Raw genomic sequence first — 19767 nt, 5'->3', positions numbered from 1 at the left:
CACTTTCATTTTTATGGGATATCTTACTTTATAAATTTTTACCAAACAATTTATCGAACAAGAAAAATTACTATTTCTTTTGGCAGAAATGAGCAATTTCAAAACTAATGATTGGTCTACATACCAACTACATTAAAATGCAACTATGGGATGGACTTCAGTGGCTATGTGCTTGCTTAGTTAGCACTGGGAAGAAACTTAGGTTCAACCCCAGTATATGCCTCTGCCCCCGCCACCACACACCCTTAAAAGGTAACCATGCTGACATTGGTACAGATTATGTTCTGTTCACATCACCTGACAGCTGGGATGGATCCACCAACGTGTGTTTGGAGACGGAAATGAGTTGGCTGAGGAGGTGCACTGTCATCTCTTGGGTAGACACTGAGGTAAAGCCTTTAAGGAAGAGCTGCTGAAGGCCTGGAAAGTTACTCCACTTCAACTTGCTTTGTACATTTTCAATCTTCTCTCGACTCTCTGACTTATCCAGAGGCAAGTGGATGAGCAGCTTGTTGAGAAGCCGGAGAGCCAGGAGGTACTCATATTCATAATCAGACTCTAACAGAGATGTGGCTATCCAGAAGATGGTGGCCATCAGGTTGGTGGGCTCAGTAGTGGGCTGTGCATCATACATTCCTTTCTCTCTCAGCGAGGAGAGGCTTCGAGTCCTAGCCAAGCTACCACTATGGTTTATCCGTCCATCCATGATATCCAGTGTGTTACTGCGCTTCCGATCCCCTCTGCGGTCACCAGCTAAACTTAACCTCAAAGAGTTACTTCTCGTGTTGCTGTTGTATCCTAAATAACTGCTGCTGTTAATGGGACCTGTGCTTAGATTGAGCTGTCCAGTGCTTTTTCTGTTAGCTGCGTACTTGTTTCCCATTACAGGATCATGGTATGAGGTTCTGGAGAGAGAGAGAGGAGACACGTCTGTCATTTTTGCTACATTAAACTACTCTTAATAACTGAAAAAGTAACATTTTAATCTGACTTTGTTTCATGAAATCTCCAGTTTTGCCTCAACATAAAGATGACAGCACCTCTTCTGCCATGGTTCTATCTTTTGAAGTCAGAAATTTTTACTGCTGGAGTCGACACTAACATTTAGCTTGGATTTAGATATGTTACATGCAAGGCAAACCCTGTTTGTGTAATGGCTGTCCAACATGACAGACCCTCCTGCTTTCAGTGGCACATTTTTTCCACGAGAACTGAGCATACAGATTTTTTTTTTTTTTTAACTTCTACATATCCAACTGATTAAAATTAGTTACTAGTCTACATGGACTAAAAGTATACACGACAGGGACAATAAATAAAATCTACAGAGGGAGAGAAGTATGTAGAAATACATTTAAACCCTTTTATTCGCTATTTTTAAAATAGCTAGATACAGAAATCCAAAGCACAAAACAATTAGTAAGGTGAGTTAGACATGCTTAGGTGACTACATAGGACCCTCAAGGATTAGCTGTTTGAGGTTTGTGAGGAAGAGAAGTGGGAGGTAAGGCAGCTCTGGGGAAAGTGGCAATCAGGTACCGGTGGGTCCCCTGAGGGAAGAGCTACTGGTAAGAGAGCGATGGGGCTTAGGGCTTGAAGAGTTAGTAAACACGTCTCCAACCCAGACACTGGGAAAGAGCACTGACAAGATCAGTCTCAGGCCTTTAATCCTAGCACTTGGGAAACAGAGGCAGGTGGATCTCTGTGACTTCAAGACTAGCCTGGTCTACAAGAGCTAGTTCCAGGACAGGCCCCAAAGCCACAGAGAAACCCTGTCTTGAAAAACCAAACCAAACCAAACCAAAAACCTAAATATGTGACTTTAGTAAGAGAAAAGCATATATGTTGTTTTAAAAAAAAAGTATGTGTGCATGTATGTGTGGATGCCTTCAAATACCAGAAAAGGGCGCCAGATCTTCAGAGCTGGAGTTTTGGGGTAGATGTGGTTGCTGGAAACTGAAGGGTTAATGCTGAAGCACATCTTTAGCCCTCATCTGATTTCCTCCTCCCCTTCACTTTCTTTTTCTTTTAGACAGGGGCTTGTGTAGCCCAGGCTGGCCTTGAGCATACTATGTAGCCAAGGATGACCTTCAATTTCTGACCCATTTCTCTCCAACTTCCAAGTGCTGTATGTAATTATAGGCAGGAGGCCACCACACCATGTTTATTTGGTTGTAGGGATCAAACCTAGGTCTTCACCAGTGCTACCAGCTGACCCCTACACCCATAGCCCACTATCTGAATTTTTTGGATGTTGTCCACACTGCTGACATTAGACTCATCCAGTGCCATTGTAGTCACGGGAGCCCTGTGGTCAGGGCTGTCTGGTTGCAAATTCTTACTGAGAAAGGGCAGAAAGCAGGTCATAATGCTTCATGGTTTCAGCCAAGGTATCTATGGCGGATTCCAAGGTCAGAAGCAGTTCAATCACAAATCCCTGGGGACAAAGGACAGACTTTTAATTATGTTCGGTTTAAAAAACATAACAAAACAACAATAACAACAAACAAAAAACAAAATGGCAATGGACTTCCTGGGGAGATTTAAAAACAGAAGCAACCTCATATTCATGTTACAAAATAATTACACTCCTGAGTAACACAGCTTTGTTAATTGGTGAGAACTCATCAAACCAACAGCACAGATTGATTATAACAGCACTGTAATTGCCACAAACAGCTCAGGCTGGAAGTCTAGGGCTCACTCTTCTTTTCCATACATACACGGAGTCTGTCAACAAGTCTTGAAAATATCACTTTATCTGACTGCCTTTGTCCGTAGCTTCCTTGAATGGAACCTACCGCTTTAGCTGGGATCCTCTCAACAGCCTCTAACAGGCCTCTCTGCCTCTACTTGTCCCCTTCAACCCCTGCAAGGTTGCCACCTAGATAGCACTGAGAGCCTCCTCCCCACCAAAAAAAAAAAAAAAAAAAAAAAAAAAAAAGCAAAAGCAACCACACATCACATCCACTTCTTTTCCTTTTCTCAAAACCTTTGAGAGGTTTTTCCATCAGTTCAGATGGATGTTAACCCTCTCAGCAGAGTCTACAAGGTGTCCTGCATCCTGGACTGGTCACGTCATGCCCCTGGCATCCTCCCAATATCCGATAGCTCCCTTTGTTCCCAAGAAGTTCCTTAAAGAAGGCATAGTGCCCTTTGTACTTTTGACTCTTTTTTTTTTTAACCCAAAATGTTCTCAACCCAGATATCACAAGACCTGGTTCATTTCAATCTCATCTTAGGGATAATGTGTGTATGTAGACATCTTCCTTCTTCAAGGCTCTTGAAACCAATACCTTATTTCATGGCATTTATTACTGAGTAAAGAGTGTGGGCTGTTGTTGATAGATTATAACCCTTGTTTCTACCATTTCCAGAATGCCAAGATTTTGTCCTGTTTTGTCCAATGTCTAAAACCAATTAAGCCCACCGGACTGCACAAATTTGAGTTCTCCAGTGTGATATTTTACTTATCTTAAAGATGAAACTCTGTTTCCCTTCCCACTGAACTTTAATATCCTAAATCTCTTACCTTTTGGTGACTGTGGAGTAGGATCTAGGCAGGGTGGAAATGTATGTGTTAAAAAAGCTTTCTCTAACAGGCATAAATTAAGTGATCTAAATAGGTTCTTAAGTACTCCGCAGGAAATTTCACTCTGCTTGCCTGTTGCTAACTATGTTAGTAATTGATAGCCACCTTGTGGCCCTTGCTGTCACACCTCCAGGTGATGATGGCCAAGAGAAGGCAGTAAATACCTTACCTGCGCATCCTCCCCCGGGTCTCCCACAGTTTCCACAAGCCTGGAGAGGACATCAGAAAGTGTATTTGCAGACAGGGGCTGCTTCAGTGCTCTGAAAATCTGGAAGGATCTCCCAGCATAGTGTCGAGAAGAACAGGAAAGTGCCGTTTGCAGAGCAACCTCACTGAGATGACGCTCCAAGTGTATTCCTTCTGAGAAGACACAGACGGGGTAGGGGGCGTGGGTGGTGGTGGTGGTGCTTGTTTATAATGCGGGGAGTTATAGCCAGGGGGAATCACTTTATGACTAGTGCCCCGCCCCACACACCACCTGGCCAGGCAGAGCACACTTGAAGTATGTACAGTCATTGTACTGTATTTGCACTTGAGAGAGATCTTTGTTCTGATCTCCAGGGAAGGGATGCTGGGGACCAGGATTTCCTACCCTCAGCAATGCTAACTAACAGTAGGTAGTTCAGGTAGTTCACTCTCTAGAGGATGTCCTGGCAGTAAGGGGTTACCTTGCCAACCCTACAATGAGGGCAAAGACGACCCTGCCAAGGGTCCAGAGGATCAGAGTCACCCCTAGCAGGCAAGCACCATGTTAGCATGGAATTCTTTTACAAAGACTGTCAGGTGTGTTACATTGCAGAGATGTTAACTAAAAGGGACTTTAAAATTTACTTATTTATTTATTTATTGGATTTTTGATACAAGCTTCCCTCTATGTTACACCCTTGGAATTCACTCTGTAGATCAGGCTGGCCTTGAACTCAGAGATCAATCTGCCTCTGCCTCCTGAGTGCTGGGATTAACGGTGTGTGCCATTACCGACCAGCTCACATTATCTTTTTCAACTCTTACTTGTATTGTACAATTTTATGGCTATCATCCACAAAACTAATCACCAGATTTCATGGCTAGAAATCTTATTTTGAATTAGTAATTTTTTTCTTTATCAACACACCTGTCATCATAGTAAACAAGAAAATCTTTCTAAAAACATGTACACTGGGGAATACTAATTAATTATAAACCTTTTGGCTGGGCACCATTGAAAATTCAGCCACACTGAATTTTGTATCAAGATCAAGCCACACATTGTATCGTATCAAGATCAAATGTTACTTAGTTGACTCACTAAAGACAATACCTGCATTTGACTGCTTGAAAACAGAAACCACATGCTTCAGAAAGGTGGTGAGCTGTTCCGCACTCTTGATGCTGGGGTTCTTGGCAGAAACGTCCTCATGGTTCCAAAGTGGCCCTCGTTTTCTGTAAACAGAGAATGGTGACATTCTTTTGTCTGGAACTGACATCAACCACTTGCTCTTACCTGTTTAGACTTCATCTCTCTCTCTCTCTCTCTCTCTCATACCCTCCCTCTCTCCCTCCCTCCCATGTGGGTGCTAGGAATGAAACCAGGGTCCTCTGTAAGAGCAAGTGCTCTTAACTGCCCAGTCAACTCTCCAGCTTGAGGTATATACATACATTTTTAATGTAATCTATAACCACAGGCCTGGTTTTCATGGCTTGCCAGTGTGAATTTTCCCAGACTCGGCACTGTGTAGAAAACAGTTCTCAGCATTGTCATCAGAAGGACTTCCTTATCATTGCCAAACTCAAGCTTCCTCAAAGCCCAGTAGTTCGTCTCTCACTGTGAGATATCATGTCTTTTCTCCCATCTACTTATCTAGTAGAGTATACAAATAGCAGACCATAAAAAAGCCATTTGACGGTTGGCTGATTAGTGTTATGCCTCTAGATAATAGTATATTAGGGCATTTAGTAAGCTATTTATGATTCACATATCTCAATATGCCAGCATGCATTCGAAAGAATGGTCTGGTTGTAGTTTTCAAAAGACTGTACAATGCAAATAAAATATATGTATTTCACAGTATAGGGTTTCAAACAATCCAAATCTGGCTTACACCGTTTGGCTGACATGAGACTAGTTCAACACAAACAATGCTAAGATGGCCAAGAGCCGCAGGGTTACCTTGAGGTAATGAACTCCATGAGGGTTTTGACTTTTCCATCCTGCTCCACTGAGAGGTCCACCTCCCCAAGGAGGGTGGCATGGAGGTGTGAAATGGCAGCACTGTTGTTTCCTAAGCTGATACTAGAGGAGGTAGAACTTGAACTAAGCCCTGAGTCAGTCATAGGGGAGGGCTGGTAATCAGGTATAAAATCGTTAATGCCTGCTGAGAGAGAAAGCCCACCATGAATATACACTCACAACAGCACCTGTGAAATAGTACATTGCTACTCATAGATGGCAGCATGGGACACATGAGGGCACGGGGCAGGCCGTGGACAAGGTTCATCTCCTGTTGATCCTCACAAGCACAACTATAGCAAATGCTTTGGAGGTGAAGACTCTGTTCACAGCCTGTTGCTGAATCTCAGTTGCATTTACTAAGTGGTCCTCTGCTGCCATCTGCTGAAGAATACTCACTGAGAGTGGCAAATTCTTAGCAATCTGGGTGTTTTCTTCACCTTATTAAGACAAGTTACATTTCTACAATGTGAACTAGTTTTTACTTTCATGTGGAAAGAGCTCTATAATCTTGGTTTCATTTTACTTTAAGAATTTACTGTAATTTCTAATATATACAGTCAGTCAATCATTAAATAAACACTGTTAAAAGTCAGACCCTTCCAACATGGCAAAAGGATACTTGTGAAAGCCTTATTAATTTTTACTTTTTTTTTTCCGTCCCAAAACAGGGATTCTTTGTGCAGCTCTGGCTGTCCTAGAACTCGCTCTATAGATCAGGCTGGCCTCCAACTGAGAGATCCACCTGCTTCTGCCTCTTGACTGCTGGAATTAAAGGTGTGAACCACCACCGTCTGACTATTTTTACTTTTTAAGCTTCGTCATACGAATCCCATTCATTTTGGCCTCCTTAATTTAACATATGGGCCACCTTAATTAAATACAGCAAAGATAATTGAGGGGCTAAAAGATTTCTAAGTGTCAGTCAACATTTAGAAATTATGAAAAGGAATCTCATACAACATCACTTAAACAATCGCAAACAAAAAAACTGGTCCTCAGTAAATTACACACTCTTCATTTCTTCAACTTAAACCTAACCCCAACCGACCCCAACCTGAAATCTGCTTGCTAGAAAGCCTTAGAAGGTACTCAACTATTTGCTTTAACACAGTCTTTCGTTAATTACGAATGACATATGTGTTACTTAAAATGCTGCAACTGCATTTTAAACGTTTACAGGTCTCAACTTTTCCTCGGCTGATTTTCATCACTGTGCCCGTGGCTTTGAACTCGGTACCTGTGAAAGTGTACTCTGAGTGTGCAGTTTGTCTGACTGTCAACACCCTGGGCTCATTGAACTCCTTGTTCCTGAGAAGGACAGAAGCAACAGTTCGGATGTTACTGTTGGGTCCCATCACTATTAGTAAGTGCAGAAGCAGGCGTTTGCAGTGCTCGTACACCTCAGGGTGGCAGTGGTCAAACCCTGGAAAGGACAGGAGAAAAGCACTGTCAGATAGGAGGATGTGTGCTTGCCACCAAACTCGTACAAGGAACTGGTCCCACTGGCGGCACTCAAGTCCCTAATGTGAAGTGGTACAGTGTGAGCGTGTAACCCCACACACATGTGGTGTGAGCATGTAACCCCACACTAGAGACTCCAAATCAAATCTGGAGTACTAAAAATAAAAAAATAAAAATATCTCAGGAGCAGTTACAGTAGTCATTGGGGATTAGTGGGTGATAAGGAAAAATGTCAATATATGTTGAGTTCAAATCCAGGGCACACCCAGAAAGTGTACAAACTGTGGTGGGTTCAGCCTAGGTATCCAGAGCCCAGGAGACTGTATATTACATAGCTTATTTTTAAATTGGTCTTGTTTCCCCACACATTTATAATGGCTCTCTGTCCCACTGTATAAATGTCTAGGGAGAATCAGGGCAATGCTTTTGCTTGTTTGTTTGTTTGTTTGTTTTGGGACAGGGTCTCACTATGTAGCTCTGGCTGGTTTGGAACTCAGAAATCTGCCTGCCTCTGCCTGGATCTCAAGGTAATGTTTCAATTGATTCCATGCCAAAAACTTCATGACCTCTCAGAAATTATGACTATGCTATCTAACAGCAGATTATCCATGAATTCTTTTAACAAAACAGGGATTCTATTTTGTCTGACATGTAAGACAAAGTAAATGTCTACATGCCATGGGAATTAGGTAGGGACAAACCTTGTATGTATGTGCTTGTCACAGGAAAGCATCATCAGAATATGGCTACCTTGATGTGCTTCAGAAAGCCAATGATCAAAGCACAGAGGAATTATAGAGTTCACACCTGCTACCAAGGACCCATGCAGACTCAGCTGTCATCAGACTGTACCACGCTCAGATACTTTCAACAGTTAGGATGCATTCACATTCTCCATCACTCTGAAAAGGCTCCAATCTCTCTACTGTAAACTAATTTTACTGTTGTAACAATAGAATGTATGTATGTTTGTGTAGCATGTACAAGGAGCCATGGAGCAGGCCCAAGAATAGGGATAATGTGGGCTGGAGAAGCTGAGAGGTGACATGCTTGCTTGGCATGCACAGGGCCTTGGCCAAGTAAAAGGCAATAGACATGCCCGTGGTCAGGCTAAGAGTAGCTCCCCACTGAAGAGAGACTCAAACACAAGAAACAGAAGCATCAAATGCAATGGTCCCCAAACTCCCTAATGCCGTGAGCCTTTAATATAGTTCCTCGTGCTGTAGCGACCCCCCAACCCAAAAACTGTTTCATTACTGTCATTTTATAACTGCAATTTTGCCATTGTTATGAATCATAATATAAATATCTGATATGCAGGATATCTTAATGCAACCCCCATGAAAGGGTTGTTTGACCCCTCCAAGAGGGCTGTGAGCCACAGATTGAGAAACCCTGATGTAAGCGGTTCTCTGAAGAACAAACCCTGGAAACACAAAGTGGAGGAATGAGAACTTGTTACCTATGAAAATTGCATGAAGAAGAAGATGGAGGTAGCTCCCCCACTCCACCTTCACGCTGTGGTCAATGATCAGATCCGTCAGCAGGATCACCGCTATGTTACACCTGTGACAACAAGAACACTGTTAGCAGCTTCCCTGAGCTCAAGTGACCCAGAGAACTCTCCTGCACACATTCCTCCAAGCCTCGAGTATTCTATGGAAAAACACTTTTCTAGAGGGTAAAAAGAAGAAAGCAAATGCAGTAAAAGAAACCATTACAGTGATCGCTTTAGCACAAAACACAGGGCTTGCAGCTCCTTGCAGTCAAGGACTGCATTTCCTTATCCTGAATCTTCAGACCTACCACATATACCACTTGCCCCAGTAAAGTGTGCGGTATGTGTTTGGTGCATTGATGCGTTCTGCAAGAATTAGCAATTGCTTTGCTGTGATTTTGCTCAGTAGAATTCAGGTTAATTGAATTCCAAAAGCAGGGTTGACCACATAGAAGTCACTTTTGTTTTTTTGTTTTTCTCTCAGATGTGGTAACTGGGTCGTAGAAAGGTCAAGTAACTATGCCAGACACCCAGAAGAGCAGCAGGAGAATGGTTCAGTAATGTTAACTTTGTGCGCTCAGAATACAGTTTTGAATCTCTTAGTATCTCAACAGACCGGGCTAATTTTGATGCAGCATCTCAACAAGGTGGACCACTCCTACGCTGTGCTGTCATAGTATCTAGGAAGCTGAAAGCGCTCGGCTGCAACGTGGCTTGTATGGAATAGGAATGACGCTCTAGTCCACCTGTGAAGAGGTAATCCAGGTGATGACGTTTCAGGCACGTAATCCACCAGTGGCGACCAGCAGCCTCCAGCTGGTGGGAAGGGCAGTGGCTCTCCTTGGTTATGCTCCATCACTTTCAGGCGCCAATTAGAATAAAGTGGCATTGAGTCACCTATCAAGATAAAATGATCTCATTTTCTGCACCATCTAACGTCTGCCATATAAGCAAGCTTTAGTTAGATACCCACTATTCACAGCATCGGAAAGGGAACCAAGGTCTTTCCCCCACTATCCTGACACACATTTCCTAGGGAGGCCTAGGTACAAATGTTATAAAATTGGGGGGGGGGGGGGTTGAGAGGCTGATTCATTTAGGTTCCATCCTTTATAGTAAAGCAAAACTACATTGACACGTCCCTATGTCCCCCACAATTGAAGGCCAAACCAGGAGATCACATCAGAAATAAAGCTGCCTCGAAACAAACAAGGATCTTCTGGTAAGTTATCTGGTTCTAAGTTTCCTGACTCTGGGCAGGCACAAACCCGCCTCGAAAGAAATCTGTTCTACCCTACAGGGCTGCAGGGTGCAGAACAAAAATACCCGGAAAAGTGAATTCTGTGTGACATGGATAAGTCACTTAACCTCTCTGGACCTCAGTTCCATGATGTACAAAGTGAGGAGATTGGACCAGATCCTCCAGGGTCCAAACCTAGTTACAATACATGTGTTTCTATTCTATCCTTCCTTCATGTAGCGGTGCTACTTGGTTAGGATCGATCACTTTGGAAGAAGAATAGACAACTGCTTAGCAAAATCTTATCCATAAGAAACCAATCTGTTTAGAGAACAACAGCCAGACCCATCCAATGTCTGTTCTCTAACACTTCTTCCTTTTCTTTCTTTCTTTCCTTTTTTGTTTTTTCTTCCTTGAGACATGGTTTCTCTGTGTAACCTTGGCTGTCCTGGAACTCGATCTATAGGCCAGGCTGGTCTCGCACTCAGAGATCCACCTGTCTCTTACTCCCATGTGCTGGGATTAAAGGCGTGTGCTACCACCACCTGGCTCTCTGGCATTTAAGAATGAATTCAGTAACACTTCTATAACATCAAAAAACCAACCAAACAAAAAACTCCCAACTTCTATGCCTTAGAACTAGTAGCAATTAAATACTGCACTTTAAAACAATTCCTTGGGAAAACAAACTCATTAACATTAACATAGTTAACAATACACGTCACCAAAATAGTTATCTAAGGAGCATTGACAGCTGGTTACTTTTTTCCTCTTCATAAGACCCTCCAGAGCTGCTACTATATCGAGACTCCAGTCTGTGATGTTGCCGGTTTAAATGACTGTTGAGTCCACCGTAGATGTCCAGGTGCACGTAGCTGTGGGAAAGAGCATGGGAGTCATGCACAGACCACAGACAGTGAAGTGGCATTTCCACTTTCTCATTCACTGTTGTGGAACATTATTTTAACTAGGCAAAGATGTGTCACATTTGTTTATGATGCAGAATATTACTTTAACTGTGCAAAGGTGTACTACTTTTGTTTATGCAGCATTTGTTTAATGATGTAAAGATGTGTGTTTAATTATGTAAAGATAAGTTATATTTGTTTCACCTTGCCTGCCTAAGGCACCTGATTGGTCTAATAAGGAGCTGAACAGTCAATAGCTAGGCAGAGAAAGAATAGGAAGGGCTAGCAGGCAGACAGGATAGAGGAGAAACCTAGGCTTGAGAAAGATCAAAAGGAGAAGAGTGAACGAGAGAGACATTGCCAGCCAGCAGACACAGAGGACTGACATTAAGATAAACACAAGTAGGAAAGGCAATAAGCCCTGAGACAAAGGATAGAGAAACAGGTTAATTTAAGTTAAAAGAGCTAGCCAGAAATATGCCTAAGCTAAGCTGAGCATTAAAAACTAGTAATAAGTCTCTGTGTCAATGTTTGGGAGCTGGTTGGTGGCCCCAAAGAAAAAGCCTGGTACAGGTGGTGTGTGAGAGTGTGTGTGTGTGTGTGTGTGTGTGTGTGTGTGTGCGCGCGCGCACACGTGCGCACCGCGCACGCACGCTCTCGTGCACATGCAAGGGTGGGGGGTAGGGAGGTAGGAGGGTGGAGGTGAGTGAGTGTTGACCTTGACTGTCTTCCTCAACGGCTCTCCACTTTCTTTACTGCTAGGGACTTGCCCACAGGCTACTCTTAGGGATTCCTTTTCTAGCTCTTCTTGCCGAGTGCTAAAGTTATTGATGGGCGGCCACACCTGCTTGGTTTTTATGGGCCTGCCAAGAACCTCTACCATAATCCCCATGCTTGTGCAGCAAGAAGAATCTCTACCGTAATCCCCATGATTTGTGCAGCAAGTGCCTGATGCATCAAGCCATCTCCATTCCCTTTGTCTTACTTTCTATGTGTAAAGTAAGCACCTCAGACAAATACCACCACTAGGCATATACCAATTTCTGACTTATAATTCCAAAGCTGAAGCTCTTAATTTTTCCTCTCTAAGCAGTTTATCATGCAGATCCTGGTGAGAGCTATGTACAGAAACAGTCAGAGTAAAGACTCATTTGGGAAAGTCTCTGGATTTAGTAACTTATCACAGTTCACCCCTATCACCAGAGCATACCAAAAAGCCTAGGGCGCCAAGGAGTCAATGTGAAAATGTTCAAGTATGGAAACATATGTGTCATTAGGAAATCACCACAAAGAATTATTGCGCCCCCCCCCCCCGCCCCTCCAGTGGAAATTAGCACTTTCTCTGAGACCGAAGTACTTACCTCTCTTCAAAGTTCTCCTTTAGGGCCTTACTGTCAGCATTGCCATCTGTGGGAGCTACCATTGTATTGCTACTGGAAGTAGTTCCTGTCATCAAAGATAAAAGAGTAACTGTCAGCCCAAGAGAACAGTAAATGTTTCAATCAATGCGCCACCGACACGAAAGCAAGGTGACGATGATGCTCAGTGACCGCCATACTCTTCACTGTGAGAAACAAATGGGGTTGGAGGGCATGGGTGGCATGGCTCAGTGGGATAAGGCACTTGCTACCGAGCCTGACGACCTGAGTTTGACCCCACAGACCCACGTGGTGGAAGGAGAAAACCGATTCCCACAAGCTGTCCTCGGGCCTCTAAATGAAGAGGCTTCCACATTGTTGCCGAAATGGTGCAAACCCACAACTGTCTGGAAATCTCTTTTAAGGGGTAGTCATTCTCCAAATACAATTCCATGACAGTTGTAGCTCGTGGCTGTCTCTGCCCACAATGAAGTAAATAAAAACACGTGGCTAGGGCATGCCAATCACAGCTGAGAAAGAAACACTTTCTGGAGGACTGGGGGTGGGGACAAGAAAGCTCATACTAGATTTTGGAACTGCACCTCCCACGCTGCAGCCCTCACAGGCACTGACAACCCACACATGTCCATATCCTTTCTCTTGGGGGTGATCAGAACTGTTTCTGGCACCACACGCTGAGAGAGATAGCAGCAGGAGGGTCACCCAACAACAGCAATGACAGTGCTCCACTACACTCGCAAATGCCAACAAGGCACCCAGAGTCAAGATGCTCCAGGAAAGTCAGAGCACAGGGCAATAGGGAGAAAATGGAGACTTCCTAACTTATCACATACAGGAAAACAAAGTTCAGCCACGAAACATGGCTAGCAGGTCATTAACAGAACATTCTGGGACTAAACGCTTGTCTGTATTTGTGAAAAAGCTACATGTGAAGGGACAGTTTCAATGGAAAGCGGGACCAAAAAATGAAAACCAAGAGTACACAGAGGAAAAAAAAGTATAAAGACAGAAGTTAAAGTATGTCCAATGATGCGGCGCCATCGACATGGTGCCAGCATGTAACTGGGTGACAGTTTTACAGAGTTCTAACTACGGTGGTGCATGCCTTTAGTTCCAGTACTTAGGCGGGTCTCTGTGAGTTCGAGGCCAGCCTCGTCTACAGAGCAAGTTCCAGGACAGCCAGAGCTACACAGGAAAACCCTGTCTTCAAAAACAAAACAAAAAACCCCAAAAAGCCATCCCAGAATCTTCACTAAAAACAGCCTAATTATTCATGCAGAATGCAACTGCTTAAACTCAAATTGTTGCTATTTGTTGTGTGACATTTTGATTATTTTCTGACAATAAAGTTTGCCTGGAGTCTGAGAGCAATGCTAGCCGCTAGACAACCAAAACCATTAACCATAGAGGTTTGGAGGACTGTGGACAGATAGGAGACAAGAAGTAGTAAGGCAATGCTGACAGAGGATCTCAGCCCTTTTGGATGGAGGAACAGAAGAGAAAGGAAGTCACTGGTGGATGCTCTCTGCTCTTTCTCTGATCTTTCAGGTTCTTACCCCGACATCCAACTCCCGACTTTTTCTTGATAAAGAATAATTAGGTAAATGTGTCAGCTATTTGCTGAATACTTGAGGCTGTGTTAACTTGCTTGAATGACTCCGTACAGCATTATTTACAAATTACAGAATCATTCTGTGCTTGTCAAATATATCTGACTATGTTATTTATAGCAAACAGTACTTTTACTCACTTGACTGGCTACAATGTACAACACAGACCCAATAATTACAGCATGGAATCACACAAATAATTTCAGCAAGTAAGCATTTTTTTTTTTTTTTTTTAGTTAAACACTGTGACTCATTAAAAGCATATTCCAAAGAATAAAAAAAGCAACAAAAATTTTTTTACTGTATAGGAACTTATCCCCCATTCCTGAAAAAGTACAAAAATACCACTTTCCTCTGTAACAGTAAGAATCCTTCCACTGTTCAATTTCTTTACTCATGTAAGACTTCCCAAATCTCAAACCAATTACTATCCGTGCCTCCTGTCCATGCCTCCCTCCTCTTTGATTTTGGTTTACTGGTAATGAAATTTAAAAACACAGACTCCCCCCAAGAACACGAAGGTGGAGCATTGCTTCCCATAGAGGCTGTGGGTGCCGCTCACCTGAGGTGACTGAAGGGATTTTGCAGCTGGAGGTGATGCGGTAATAGGGCGGGTTATCCATGTGCGTGACTCCTGAGCTGACCGGGTCCGTGAGCTGCAACTCGCCCACCAGCTCTTCTAGCAGCTGCATCGTTTTATCTCTGCCCAGATAAACGATGACTTTCTTCACCTGCCCAGGAGGAGGTGTTGAGAAAAAAAGAAACTTCAATCTCATGGCTTTGTCTGGAGGCAGGCATTTTAGATCCATCCCATTCGTTTGTTTTTATGTGTGTGCACTGCACCGTGAGGAGAACAGAAGAGGCCAGCAGGTCTCTGGGAGTTGGCTGTGTATTACCATGGTGGCAGTGGGAACTGAACCTGGTCCTCTGTAAGAGCAACAAGCGCTCAGTCCCCACTGAGACAGGTTTCTTTTTAAAATCAAAGAAGATGAATAAGCAAAAGAGGACGGGAAGGAGGGGTGCCTCTGTAAAAATTTCTTTGTTAACGGACAAAACCTTGGGCTGCCAGCAGGGTAGGATTGCCCTGTGACTGCTACTCAAGCAGCCTTCGAGCCAAGCATCTAACTTTCACTTGGTTTTCCTCCTACTGACCACTGAGCCTAATAGTGCACTCATCTTTAACAGCCAGGAAGTGGAGACAGAAGTGACTCCACCTCCTGGGTGGGAGCGAGCATCAATCCACCACTTAGGCCACCCATACCATCCCACAGTCTGTATACGGAAGGGCCTGTAACAACATTGATGGCTGCCTCCTCAAGACCTGGCCCTCTGTGGGGCACACTTTGGGGAGACGTGCATGCCCACATCCACTCTAGCCTTCACTGTTCCTACTATTTTGTTGATGAGGATGGAATTTTTTAAATATGAATTTTATTTTACATTTAACACGTATGGGTGTGTTGCCTGCATGCATGACTGTGTGCCATGTGTGGCAGGTGCACTGAAGGCCAGAAGAGAGCGTTACAGTCGCTGGAACTGGAGTTACAGACAGTTGGGAGCCACCATGTGGGTGCTGGGAACTGAACCTGGGTCCTCCTAACCGATGAACCATCTCTCCAGTCTCAACCTGGATGGGCTTAAGTGTTCCTTTCACCCATAGCAGGGGAGAACATCCTATCTCTGGCTTTGTCATCTATCCTCAAACTTTCCCTTCCTTCCAGAAGACACAGGCCCTGAGCCCTCTTATCAAAATGCCAGCTGCAGCCTAGGGACTCTCCACATCACTGCTACCCTCCCCTCCAGTATGAGCCGTTACCCGAGGTTTCTCAGATGCTCCTCCGTAGCTTTCCTGTGTAGGTAGCCCTCACAGCTGCACTTACTAAGCTGCTGATAATTCTAGCTGTGATTTCAAAGACTGCAACCTGTCTTATCCTGGAAGTGGAATGCCAGAGCTTGCGAGCGTACCTGGCCTGGATCAGCACACAGTGGCAGGGATGGACTGAGTCAATGACTAAGTCCACACACCATTCCTGACTGTCCTTTTGCCATTCTCCATTGCCTCAGTGGGGCAATCAGTCCATACTCTGATAGACTTCTGGTAAATGTGTAGTTTTGAAAAAGATAAACAGACATGAATAATACATACGTAAGGCAAAAGGCTTGGTTCACTGTTCACTCCGCAAATGCTGATCAAAAAGTGCAAAATAATTTTCAGGTTCTTTGGCCAGCCATCTGCAAGTGTGGTCCACACGTTCTCCACCTCTGACCAGGCCAGCTCGTCACCATACTGAAAACGGCATACACAAGAGACACTTCAAAAAAACCAGACTTATCACTCTGCTAACCCGTCAGGAAATAGCTTCTACAGAAAGTCTCATCCTTTCCAAACATTAAAGGAATGATTATTTTTTTTAGGGAATTTAAACGCCAGCATCACCACTCATCTCTGGTGGAATTAAAGGATAAATGGAGTTTATACTATAGGTTTTGTCTGTCTGTCCTGGGACCATCTTAGCATTGATTTCTAACCATATTTCTTCCTCCTGACCCCCAAACTGTGCAGCCATGACACAAGTACAAAGACCCATACCTTGGCTGTCATGTACATGAGATTGTTCAACACCATGGCGGTGGCCTGTGGGGATCCCCAGCCTTCTCCCCGTAACCAGCGCCGGCTCGTCACCATGACTTCTCTGTCTTTCAGTGAGTCATCCTCATCCTCGTCCTGCCGCCTTCCTGAGGGCAGAGGTTTGAAATCAACCAGCTCGATGTTGTTCATCCAGGGCAGGAGATAATGAAGCATGGCCTGCCGCCCCGCTGGGTGAGCCGTCTGGATCCTCTGGCTGATCTCTGGTTCGGGGCATATCAAAGGGGAAACCAAACATCATTCCATGGGTTCCTTATCCAATAGGAAGACAGACCCATGTCACTCATTTCCCAGAGATAAATGCCGTCTTTTATATAATGGATGTCTCTTCACTGACATAATCAAAACAAGAACACAAAAGCCAGCTAACACAAAGCATCTAGCTCTTTTATTTTCTGATAGTTGTTCTCTATATATCCCAGGCTGGCCTCGAACTATACCTCTGGAGTACTGGGACTGCAAATGTGTGCCCCCATGGCCATCCATACTTTTTTTTTTTTTTAAACAGTGTGCTGATTTAAACATTCCCAGACTTTTGGTAAGATTATAAGATGGTGAATACTTGATAGTGGCTCCTCTAAAAATTAAAGAGAACTACTGTACTCTTTAATTCAACTATTGAGTCTATACCATAAACAAGTCAAGCCCAAGACCCAAAGTGATATTTGCACATCCGTACTCACAACAAAAACAGAAGGAAGTGAAATGACTGATGGATGAAAGAATGGGTCAACAAACTGTGATGCACATACACTGGGATTCTACAGAGCCTTAAAAGAAGGAAAACTCATTCCATGCTACAAGAAGGAATCCAGAAGTGAAATAACCAGATACACACATTAAGCTACTATAGGGTTTCATTTATCTATCTATCCAGAGTAGTCAAATTCATAAAAAAGCAAAGTGGTGTGAATGGTGGTTACGAGGGGATGAAGGGCAGGAAAACAGGGGTGAAAGGGGGGATGACTCATGCTGTTTAAGGGGTAGTTTCAATTCTGCAAGATCAAAAAGTTCTAGAGAGCTATTTTACTCCTGATACTTCTGAACCACGCTTTTGAAACGAGCAAGAAAACAGTAAGAATAAAGTCTCAAGGCACTCTGCATGGACTATTTGTGTTGTTTGTATACAAATTGTATCGTTCTGGCATGAAAAACAAGCTGTGACACTCAAAAGAAATTGAATGAAGAGATCCTAACTTGGCGTGTAGGAACTGGGGCCATGTCAAGGCATGACCTCCTTCAGGGAGATGGAGTCATTCCGTTGAAGTGTGGGAACTTCAACAGGAATAGAAGGCAAGTCTCCACTAAAGGTGACAGAAAGAAACCATGGAGTTAGGAGGAGAGCTAGGAAATAATAAGTGCCTGGAAATGAAGACAGAATAGAATTGAAAGCCACAAAAGACAGCTTAGCTAACATTGACAGTTGAGAAGAGCCAAGGGCCTGACAACCTCATGTCAGAGATTAGAGTCAACATCCAGAAGCTATCCGGTGAGTTTTGACACTAATGGGGTTACAGGCCTCCTGAGAAGAGAACATGAGATGGTGGTAGCGGATGTGAGGGTGGATGGCATAGGTGACTCAAGGAACACTGTGGAGAGGCATCAAGCTGGCTGTGACAGAGAAGCCAGGGAGCCAACCACCTTTAAGGTTCACTTTGTGAAAAAACAGAAAACCTAAATTGTACATGATGCCCTCTTTTTTCTTTTTCTTTTTTTCCCTAAGAGCAAGACTGTGTCACCAGATTATTTAAATAGCAGGATAGATGAGCTTGAGTTCTTACTAAAGGAAAAACTTCTCTTTCAGACATGTTCTGATTCAACCTCACATTTCTGATGTTCTGAACTTTCTAAAGATCGTCTTTTAGAGCTGGGAGGAAGCTGAGACAGTAAAATGCTTGCCATGCAAACACAGGTAAAGAGGTTGGCAGAGTAGAACCATCTTTATCCTGAAGCTGAGGAGGCAGAGAGAGGAGCCCATCTGCTGAGAGAAATCAGTGAGGCCCTATCCAAACAAATATGGTGAACAGTGACTGAGGAAGAGACCTGTTATCAGCCTCTATGTACACGCACACGCACACACACATGGTTAGAAGTGATCGCAAAATAAACAGGAAGCATTTCCTTGGGCAACCTGAGAATATGGCGAGTGTGAGCTCTGGATAGGCCCTGGCTAGTTCCTCAGACAACTGGTAATAGGAAACGGAATACAGATGCGGCAGCGGCGACAGCTGGCTGAGGACCCCATCCGTTCTCTGAACCTCCAGTTTGTGAGCATAGCGAAACATCTTCGGCTCCAGGATCTATAGGAAAGTAATTCCATCAACTCCGGTTAATACTTTATGGGGCCTCTTCCACAGTATTCCACATTAACATCTATAAAGTCATTTGTATCACTTTGTTAATTTCTAGTGCTTGAAATGTCTGCAGAAGATGACCACCATTCAGAACAGGTTGCATCCATGTATCTAACACCAACGATACGGGTACATAGTCCAGTCTGAAGGAGGTTTGGTCCCTTACTGGGCAATGACTGGAAAAAGACTGGTCACTCTTCCAGCTTAATGTAACTGCATCCAGTATATGCACATGGGAAAGCCCCTGGAAACAGCTCTTAGTTAACCACTAGATGAACTCTAAATTGCCCTTGGATTATGCCATGTGAAGCGCTAGTGTGCTTGCTAACCTTCTTCTTCATTAAAAAAAGATGAAATTGGATGTAATTCCTGAGTTGGTCCAGCATGGGTACTATTTCAAAGCCATTAGGAACATTGGCATCTACTCCAACCCCACTTTAAGGCCTTTTAAAATATCAATGCATCTTGTCTTATTATCAATTAGTTAAAAACTGGACAATAATGATAAGCTAAGAAAACTAAGGGTATCAAAGGATTAAAACCCCTTTACGTTGTTCTCCAAACAAAACAAAAACAAAACAAAAAAACCGAAACCACCCCATTCTTTTATGTCAAATAGAAGTGGCCACTCCCATATACCAGTCCTAATTAGTGAATCCTAGGTAACAAAATACATTTGCGTACACTAATATAATGTTGTACAGAAAAGTACTGATTACTTTTTATTTAAAGATTTAAACAGCAATACTGTCTTTGGCTTATATTTCTACTGATAATCAGAACTTGGTACCATACTTCACCACCAATACTACTATGCAATAAAATATCAACTTGGCCAAATCCTGAGTGAAGTTTGACTTTAACCA

At 43.5% G+C, this 19767-nt stretch overlaps 1 protein-coding gene across 7 annotated transcripts in view; it reads right to left on the bottom strand.

The window, feature by feature from the left end:
• Nucleotides 1–19767, bottom strand: part of Fryl (FRY like transcription coactivator) — a 228747-nt gene that overhangs the window by 34619 nt on the left and 174361 nt on the right. For 5 of the 7 annotated variants that reach the window (XM_051198380.1, XM_051198377.1, XM_051198379.1 and 2 more), the window contains 14 exons: nt 18679–18847; nt 16491–16750; nt 16047–16187; nt 14463–14631; nt 12273–12357; nt 10766–10878; nt 9510–9660; nt 8728–8831; nt 7042–7227; nt 5742–5946; nt 4893–5014; nt 3762–3952; nt 2343–2437; nt 298–905 (listed from right to left, as the gene is read on the bottom strand). In XM_051198380.1, the coding sequence (XP_051054337.1) occupies nt 298–905; nt 2343–2437; nt 3762–3952; nt 4893–5014; nt 5742–5946; nt 7042–7227; nt 8728–8831; nt 9510–9660; nt 10766–10878; nt 12273–12357; nt 14463–14631; nt 16047–16187; nt 16491–16750; nt 18679–18847 (2599 nt within the window). The remainder of the gene's footprint in view (nt 1–297; nt 906–2342; nt 2438–3761; nt 3953–4892; nt 5015–5741; nt 5947–7041; nt 7228–8727; nt 8832–9509; nt 9661–10765; nt 10879–12272; nt 12358–14462; nt 14632–16046; nt 16188–16490; nt 16751–18678; nt 18848–19767) is intronic. The other 2 variants (XM_051198378.1, XM_051198383.1) reach the window with 1 other exon arrangement.

The sequence above is a fragment of the Phodopus roborovskii genome, unplaced genomic scaffold (assembly GCF_943737965.1).
Source record: "Phodopus roborovskii unplaced genomic scaffold, PHOROB, whole genome shotgun sequence".
Taxonomy (NCBI): domain Eukaryota; kingdom Metazoa; phylum Chordata; class Mammalia; order Rodentia; family Cricetidae; genus Phodopus; species Phodopus roborovskii.
This window is presented reverse-complemented; position numbering and strand designations above follow the sequence as displayed.